Here is a 9,331-nt window from a genome sequence, read left to right on the forward strand (position 1 = left end):
CACCATGTTGACCAGGATGGTCTCGATCTCTTGACCTCGTGATCCACCCGCCTCGGCCTCCCACAGTGCTGGGATTACAGGCTTGAGCCACCGCACCCGGCCTTTTTAAAATTTTTTATAAAAATTTTTTTTTAATAAATTTTTTCACCATGTTGGTCAGGCCGGTTTTGAACACCCGACCTCAGGTGATCTGCCCGCCTTGGCCTCCAAAGTTCTTGGATTACAGGCGTGAGCCACTGCGCCCAGCCGCAAATTATTTTTTCTTTGTTTTGTTTTGTTTTGTTTGGCTGGAGTGTTGCTTTTGTTGCCCAGGCTAGAGTGTAATGGGGCGATCTCAGCTCAGTGCAACCACTGCCTCCTGGGTTCAAGCGATTTTTCTGCCTCAGCTTCCTGAATGGCTGGGATTACAGGCACCAGCTACCACGACTGGCTAATAAGCAGTAGGCTGTTTAACCTGGAAGACTTTTAACATTTAAACAGCAGGCCATTTAATTGTGGCGTTTCACATGCTAAACAGTGCTTGGAGCTCCAGGTGGCCGGTGCAGTGTTGCTGGCCCATTTGGCAGTGGGAAAATCTGGGTATCCAGGAGTGAGTTTGTATCTAGGAGATATCAGCAACCCTCACAGCTATCTCAAGTTGCCTATCATCTGCAGAACCCACTAGATCAGCGTGCTTCTGGCCTTGACCCACTTGGTGGTTACCTATAGCCACTAAGAGGTGGGCAGATAGATACTTTTGGTAAGTGGTTTTTAGGTTAGGGGGTGCATGGGTTATGTCCGTCTAGGTGGTTGTGTTTTTGTGTGTGTGTATGGGTGGGGGAAGGGAGGAAGGACGCCAAGTGTGCATCCCTTCTACAGAGACGCCTTCCAAATCTCCTAAAGTGGCGTTCGGATTATTCTCTGACACGGATCACGACTTGATTAACGCCTGTCTCCCTCGCTAGACCGCCAGCTGCAGGAGGTAAGCAATCGATGGCATTCGGTTCTTCCTGACGATACCCCTCCCCAGAAGGATGCCTGAGGCATAACAAGTGTTCCAGAAATACTTCTTCGGCAAGCGCTCTGGGCTGGTCTGGATGGACAGAGCGCCCGCTGAGCTGCGGGGACCCGGGGGGACCCCAGGGGACTTGGGCCGGCCCTGTCGCCCCGCCCACCACCAGCCGGCCGGGGCGGGGCGGGGCGGGGCGCGGCCGGGCACTCCCGCTGGGACCGTTCTCCGGCTCGCTTGGGCGATGCCGGGGCGGGGAAGCGGGAGGGGACGACGCGACGCAAGGTAGCGGCCTGGCCAATGAGCGCGGGCCGGGCGGGGCTCGAGGCCTGCGGCCGGGGCGCGCGCGGGGCTGGGCGTGCCGCGGGTGACGGCGGGGCCGTGCGGGCCAATGGGCGCCGGGTGGCGGGCGGGCGGGCCTGGCGGCCGGGGGCTTTAGGACGTGAGCTGGAGGCCTGCCGGACAGACTGACGTGTGAGCCGCATCGCGGGAGGCGCATGGCGGGGATGGCGCTGGCGCGGGCCTGGAAACAGATGTCCTGGTTCTACTACCAGTACCTGCTGGTCACGGCGCTCTACATGCTGGAGCCCTGGGAGCGGACCGTGTTCAGTATCCTGTCCGGGCCGCGGGCGCGGGGGCCAGGGTGGGGGCGCGGGCCGCGAGGCCGCAGCTCCCATCCCCCGGCCTGGGGTGGAGGTTGGAGCGGCGGCCTCGCAGGTCCAGCGCGCGGAAGCCGGGGAGCCGGGGAGGTCTGGTGGCCGAGGGCGGCGCTCGCAGGCTTAATTAGGGGGTGCGGGAGGCGAGAACTCTTGAGATCAGGGGTCACCCGTGAGTCGCTGGACCCAAGGTGGAAGCGTCTTGATTCCTGGAGGAAATCCGCGAGGGTGATGTGTAACCCGGTATGTCCGCTGCACTTCTGCCGCGCCTTCCTTTGGTTCAGTCCCCTGTTCCTGTAGGAGGCGGGGACCGTGTAACAGTGGAGCACATCGCTCCGGCTTGGACGCCTTTGACCTTTAAGTGTTCCTGATTTAGTTGGCTTTGGGTCTACCGAGAATTCTGACCAGTTAACTAGCTTTTAAGTCAGATTATGAATTTGTAGGCATGACATTCCAGTAGTTTTGGAAAGCAGTTTAAGTTATTGTATCTTTTTGGTCTTCAAGGTGGATAGTTATAAAAGTGTATTTATTGCTTCTTCGCACCGTCCGTAGAAGCTGGGCCAGAAAAGTGCACTTTGTGGTTAGTTGTCGGTAGGGTTTGAAACTGTTTTGGTGGATAGTTAATGAATTCTTGTTAATAACTATTGAGTGGCTACTATACAAAGCAAGTTGTACAAAGCAATTGTACAAAGCAAGTTGTCTGTTACCTTAGCTAACTTTGAGAACTTCAGTCAGTAACTCAGGATTGTGAAGATAAGCTCCCTGAAAGTCTGATGTTTCTTGTCTTGTCTCTACTTGTCCACATTGACATCCTTTGATGATAATTCTTGCACAATAAATACTGATAATGAAATGTAACTTTAAAAAATCTCAGGCCAATACGAAACAGATATTTCACAAAAGATGTTTAGTTTATCCACATTCTCTCCTTTTCAGTGTGGTTTAGTTGGAGTAGCTTACTTCAGAACAACTTTGAGAATGCATTGTTGCATTCCAGTAAATGACTGAGGTGATTTCATTCAAAGCCTTATCAAGTGTGTTTATTTATTTTGAAATAACATAAGGTTGTACTTGAAGCTGAGTCTTTTGTTTCAGCACTTTTGAGGAATTTTAGATGCTTTCAAAGCGATTTATTTTTTTTATTACTGTTGGCATTTTTTTCCGAACCTGGAATTTAAGAACCAGAATGCATATTTTGGATTTAGACTCTGAATATAGTTTGCTTTGATTTCTTGCACGATTTATTTGTAGCTGCAATTTAGTCTCACTCTTTAGGGCTCCCAGGGTCATGCCTTGTAAAATATATACTTAAATGTATATTTAATAGAAGTCTCTCAGTAGAAGCAAGTATATTTTGACTGACATAACATCCTAAAATTAATTTTTTTTCTCTTTTTTTTTTTTTTGCGACTGTGTTTTGCTCTCGTTTGCCAGGCTGGAGTGCAATGGCACGACCTCGGCTCACTGCAACCTCCGCCTGCCGGGTTCAGGCGACTCTCCTGCCTCAGCCTCTGGAATAGCCTGGATTTCAGGCGCATGCCAACATGCCTGGCTAATTTTTGTATTTTTGGTAGAGACGGGGCTTCATCACGTTGGCCAGGATGGTCTCAAAGTCCTGACCTCAGGTGATCCGCCTGCCGCAGCCTCCCACAGTGCTGGGATTACAGGCTTGAGCCACCGCGCCCGGCTTTTTTTTTCTTTTTCTTTTTTTTTTTGAGACGGAGTCTCGCTCTTTCGCCCAGGCTGGACTGCAGTTGTGTGATCGCCGCTCACCGCAACCTTTGCCTCCAGGATTCAAGCGATTCTCCTGCCTCAAGCTCCTGAGCAGCTGGGATTATAGGCGCCCCACCACCACGCCTGGCTAATTTTTGTGTTTTTAGTAGAGATGGGGTTTCACTAAGTTGAAAAAAAAAATTGAAATTGTAATTTCAGGGGATATTCATAACCTACTATCACTATGCTTTCCGGGGGCATTCTTGAGCATCTGAATGGATGTGTAGAAATTATTTGCTTCTCCACTTCCCAAATCAAATAGCTAGCAGTTAGTTAACAGCTGTTGTAAACTGAAAGTCAATCTGGGCCGGGTGCGGTGGTGGTTCATTAGCCTGGCCAACATGGTGAAACCCCGTCTCTACGAAAAAAAAAAAATACGAAAATTAACTGGGCGTGGTGGCGCGCGCCTATAGTCCCAGCTACTCGGGAGGCTGAGGCGGGAGAATCACTTGAACCCAGGAGGCGAAGGTTATAGTGAGCCGATTTCGTGCCACCGCATTCCAGCATGGGCGACAGAGTGAGACGTCATTTCAAACAAACAAAAAACAAAAGAAAGTCAATCTCTAACCTGGCGCGGTGGCTCAGACCTGTAATCCCAGCACTTTGGGAGGCTGATGCAGGCAGATAGCTGGAGTCCAGGAGTTTGAGACCAGCCTAGGAAACATGGCAAAACTCCCTCTCTACTAAAAATGCCACAATTAGTCGGGTGCGGTAGTGCACGCCAGCTACTTGGGTGAGTGAGGCACGAGAATCTCTTTAACTGGGGAGGCGGAGATTGCCGTGAGCCCAGATGGCACCACCACACTCCAGCCTGGGCAACAGAACAAGAACCTGTTCAAAAGAAAAAAAAAAATCTCAAGTGAGTATAAGTGTTTTTGAACTTACCTAGGTTAGAAAATTGCGATTTATAAAAAAGATTTTAAGATGTGTTTTTAAGGAAAAGCATCTATTGAGTCAAGTCAGACACATTGTAAATAGTTCTTGAAACAGTAAGATTCAAAAGTAAGTTTTGTAAATTCTTCCTGGCTAGGGCCTCTATGCTAAGTTTTCTTTTACCATCTGTCTTTTCTTTTCTCTTCTCTTTTCTATTATTTTCTTTTTGCAGTGCTGTGATCTAGGTTCACTGCAACTTCTGCCTCTGGGATTCAGGGGATTCTCTTGCCTCAGCCTCTCAAGTAGCTGGGACTACAGGCTGTGCCACCATGCCCAGCTAATGTTTTATATTTTTAGTTGAGGTGGGGTTTCACCATGTTGGCCAGGTTGGTCTTGAACTCCTGACCTCAAGTGATACTCACCTGAGCCTCCCAAAGTGCTAGGCTCGATTACAGGCATGAGCCACAATGTCTGGTCTACCATCTGTCTTCTGATAAGACATTTGAAGTGATACATTAGCGTTTGGTTTGTCAAGGGGTATTTGAACTTTTTCTATGTGCAAATATGTTTCTATCTTACAAAAAAATGGGACATGACACCTGCATCAAGACAAAAGATAACAATAACAATCTGATCAGTGCTAATTAGTATTACAGTATATAGTGTAAAAGGAGACCTGCCATAGACTGAGAACCACTGACCTCAATCTCAGGAGGGGACATTTTTAACATATGTTTCAAAAGCCTCCTTTCCCAACTGGCATCCAAAGGTGGGAAAGAAAAGACCAGGTTTTGTGACGAAGACAGGCTTTTGTAACAGTGAGACACCCTCTGAAGTACCTCACTGGATAACATTGTAACCATGCCTGTTGAGAGGTGAAAAAATTAAAAATAGTTTGTTAAAATAATTTGAATCAACTTTGGGAAGCCAAGGCGGGTAGATAACCTCAGGTCAGGAGTTCAAGGGCAGCTTGGCCAACATGGCGAATCCTTGTCTCTACTAAAAAGACAAAAATTAGCAGGGTGTGGTGGTCAGTGCTTGTAGTCCCAGCTACACGGGAGAATTGCTTGAACCCAGGAGGCGGAGGCTGCAGTGAGCCAAGATCGTGTCATTGCACTCTAGCCTGGGCAACAGAGCAAATACTATCTCAACAACAACAACAAAAATAATAATAGTAATACTTTGAATCAGAAGTATGCTATTTTAATCTTTTTTTTTTTTTTTTTTTTGAGATGGAGTCACCCTCTATTGCCCAGGCTGGAGTACAGTGGTGCGACCTTGGTTGACTCACTGCAACTTCTGCCTCCTGGTTCCAAGTGATTGTTCCACCTCACCCTCCTGAGTAGCTGGACTACAGGTGTGTGCTACCATGCCTGGCTAATTTTTGTATTTTTTAGCAGAGACAAGATTTCACCATGTTGGCTAGGCTGGTCTTGAACTCCTGTCCTCAGGTGATCTACCTGCCTCGGCCTCCCAAAGTGCTGGGATTAGAGACATGAGCCACCTCCCCTGGCCTAATCTTGTTGTATTAATTAAAAAAGTAAAGTCATATTAGTCTGTAATCACTGGGCTATATTTGCCTATCTCTGCTGCTACTGATGTTTCCATGGCATTTTATTTTAAGCAAAATGTGGGCAGTTTTTTGGTTTATGTTAGGAATTAGATTCCCCTTTAAAGACAGTTCATGTGTCTTGAAGACTTTTTCTTTCGCACTTTTAAACCACAGTGCTGGGCACACAATTAATGCTTTAAAAGCAGTTGTTTAATTGGCTGGGTGCAGTGGCTCATGCCTGTAGTCCCAGCACTTTGGGACGCTGAGGCGGGGGGTATCACAAAATTAGGAGTTCAAGACCAGCCTGGCCAATATGGTGAAACCCCATCTCTACTAAAAATACAAAAAAAATTAGCTGGGCATGGTGGTGGACACCTGTAATCCCAGGTACTCAAGAGGCTGAAGCAGGAGAATTGCTTGAACCCAGGAGGCAGAGGTTGCAGTGAATTGAGATCGTGCCACTGCACTCCAGCCTGTGTGACAGAGTGAGACTCCATTTCAAAACAAACAAAACAAACAGTTGTTTATACATTGATTTGTTATTTTATTTTATTTTGAGACGGAGTCTTGCTCTGTTGCCCAGGCTGGAGCGCAGTAACCAGCTCACTGCAGCTCAGCTCACTGCAACCTCCACCTCCCGGGTTCAAGTACTTCTCCTGCCTCAGCCTCCTGAGTAGCTGGGATTACAGGCATGCGCCACCACACCCGGCTAATTTTTGTACTTTTAGTAGAGACAGGGTTCCACCATGTTGGCCCAGCTAGTCTCAAACTCCTGACCTCAGGTGATTTGCCTGCCTTGGCCTTCCAAAGTGCTGGGATTACAGGAGTGAGCCATTTTGTTATTTTAAACCAATTGCAGGAGTATTTGAGAGTAGGAAAGAGATCTTTTTTTTTTTTTTTTTTTTTTTTTGACACTGAGGTATACTCTGTCACCCAGGCTGGAATGCAGTCACGGGATCTCGGCTCACTGCAACCTCTGCCTCCTGGGTTCAGTTGATTCTCCTGCCTCAACCCCGCCACCATACCTGGCTAAGTTTTATATTTTTAGTAGAGACGAGGTTTCACCATGTTGACCAGGCTGGTTTTGAACTCCTGACCTATCCATCCACCTGGGCCTCCCAAAGTGCTGGGATTACAGGCATGAGCCACTGCACCCAGCCAAGAGACCTGATTTTAAAGCACTTTTAGTAGCTTTGGAGCTTGGCTGTTTCTGATGAACAAAATTCAGTTATCAGAGAGAATTTAAATTTAAAGGGATTAGGAGAACTTTAAAAAAATATGTTATTATTTTATTTTTTTAAGAGACAGGGTCTTCCTCTGTCACCCATGCTGGAGTGTAGTGGTACAATCATAGCTAACTATAAACTTGAACTCTTGGGCTCAAGTGATCCTCTCGCCTCAGCCTCCCCCTCAGTCTCCCGAATAGTTGGGGCAATTTTTTTTTTCTTTTTAGTTTTTAGTAGAGACAGGGTCTTGCTATGAAACCAGGGTGGTTTCAAACTCCTGGCCTCAAACAGTCCCCCCACCTCGGCCTCCCAAAGTGAAGGAGAACTTCTTTGACTTATCTTGGAGCTGTTAACAAAATTTACATTGCTTTGTTTGCTCATTTGTATGATGTATATGTTGAATTCTGTACTTTACAAGTATTATTATGTACCTTCTATTTGTCAGATACTATTCTAGAAATTGGGGCTATAACTGTAAATAAAACATAAATTTTTTCTTCTAATGCCACTAGATAAATAAATGAAATATATAGATTATTATATTGTTGTTATGGATAAAAATAAAACAGAACAGTAAGGAAGAAGGAGGTGTTGTTTTTTTTTTTTTCCTTTTCTTCCCTCCCTCCCTCCTTCCCTTCTTTCTTTTTTTGACAGGGTCCTGCTCTGTCACCCAGGCTAGAGTGCGGTGGCATGATTTCAACTAAAGCCATTCTCCCACCTCAGTCTCCTGAGTAGCTGGGAATACAGGCATGTTCCATCGAGCCTGGCTAATTTTTCTTGTTTTTTTTTTTTGTAGAAACAGGGTTTCACCATGTTGCCCAGGCTGGTCTCCACTCCTGGGCTCAAGTGATCTGCCACCAGCCTTGGGTTCCTAAAGTGCTAGGATTACAGGTGTGACTCACCCACCATGCCCAGCTGAGTTTTTTTTTTCCTCCCCAATTTTAGCTAGAGTGGTCAGGAGAGGACATTTGGAAATATTTAAGCAGGGAGATAATTCTAGAGGAGTGAGCATTCCAGGCAAAAGGTACGGGAAGTGCAGATGCCGAGGCATGAGGAAGCTTGGCATGTTTCAGGAATAGCAGAGAGGCCAGTGTGGCTGGAGCCAAATGAAGTGGGGTATGAACAGTAGGAAAGGTCAGATGATGAAGGGCCTCTGAGGCTGATTTGAGGACATGAAGGCAGGTGCTCATACCTTTTCAATACCTTTACTGGTTAAGATCCAGTAACCAACATTTTAATGTTTAATAAAGTAGGAAAATGAGCCAGAAGAATATACATTTTTGTTGGAAAAGGTAAGGGAAATCTTCCCATTTTTGTCGGGAAGGGGATAGCCAGAGGTCGGTTAACAAATATAAAATTACAGCTAGGTAAGAGGAATAAGTTCTAGTGTCTATAGTACTGTAGGGTGACTCTGATTAACAATTTATTGTATATTTTCAAATAGCTAAAAGAGCAGATTTTGAATGTTCCCAACACAAAGAAATGGTAAATATTTGAGGAGATGGATATGCTAATTATCTTAATTTGATTATTATACACTGTATACATGTATCAGAATATCACATTGTACTCCATAAATAGGTATAATAATAATAATAATAATAATATTTTTTTCTTTGAGATGCAGTCTTACTCTGTCACCCAGGCTGGAGTACAGTGGTGAGATCATCAGTTCACTTCACCTTCCGCCTCCTCAAGTGATTCTCCAGCCTCAGCCTCCCAAGTAGCTGGGATTACAGGTGCCTGCCACCATGCCCACTAATTTTTGTGTTTTTAGTAGAGATGGGGTTTCATCATGTTGGCCAGGCTGATCTTGAACTCCTGGCCTCAAGTGATCCTCCCGCCTTGGCCTTCCAAAGTGCTGGGATTACAGGCATGAGCCATCATGTCCTGCCAATAGGTATAATTATTTATTATGTGTTAATTAAAAAAATAATAAGTGGGCTAAGCCCTTTTCAGCCTTAGCCTACCTGCACCCAGGTGAATAAAATAATAAGTACTGGGTACAGTGGCTTGCACCTGTAATACTGGCTACTTGGTTGGCTGAGGTGGGAGGATCACTTGAGCCTAGGAGTTTGAGACCAGACTAAGCAACACAGCAAGACCCTATCTCTAAAAAATAAAATAAAATGATTAAAAAATATATAATTTTTTTTTTTCTCCCTGGGACTCCAAGCTATTTTCATTTTGGATGGACAAAAATAGAACCTATAAATATTTTTTTTGGTTCATTTTTTTTCTTTCTTTTTATATTTTTTATTTT

The 9,331-nt window shown here is 45.8% G+C and overlaps 1 protein-coding gene across 1 annotated transcript in view; it reads left to right on the plus strand.

Annotated features, from left to right (window-relative positions):
* Window positions 1-1,384: 1,384 nt before the first annotated feature.
* The window catches only part of SPTSSA (serine palmitoyltransferase small subunit A), a 23,669-nt gene continuing 15,722 nt past the window's right edge, over window positions 1,385-9,331 (plus strand). The window contains exon 1 of the mRNA XM_032242581.1: window positions 1,385-1,597. Coding sequence (XP_032098472.1) covers window positions 1,486-1,597 — 112 coding nt within the window. The 5' untranslated portion in view covers window positions 1,385-1,485. The remainder of the gene's footprint in view (window positions 1,598-9,331) is intronic.

The sequence above is a fragment of the Sapajus apella genome, unplaced genomic scaffold (assembly GCF_009761245.1).
Source record: "Sapajus apella isolate SASKATOON/1434 unplaced genomic scaffold, GSC_monkey_1.0 scaffold50, whole genome shotgun sequence".
Lineage (NCBI taxonomy): Eukaryota > Metazoa > Chordata > Mammalia > Primates > Cebidae > Sapajus > Sapajus apella.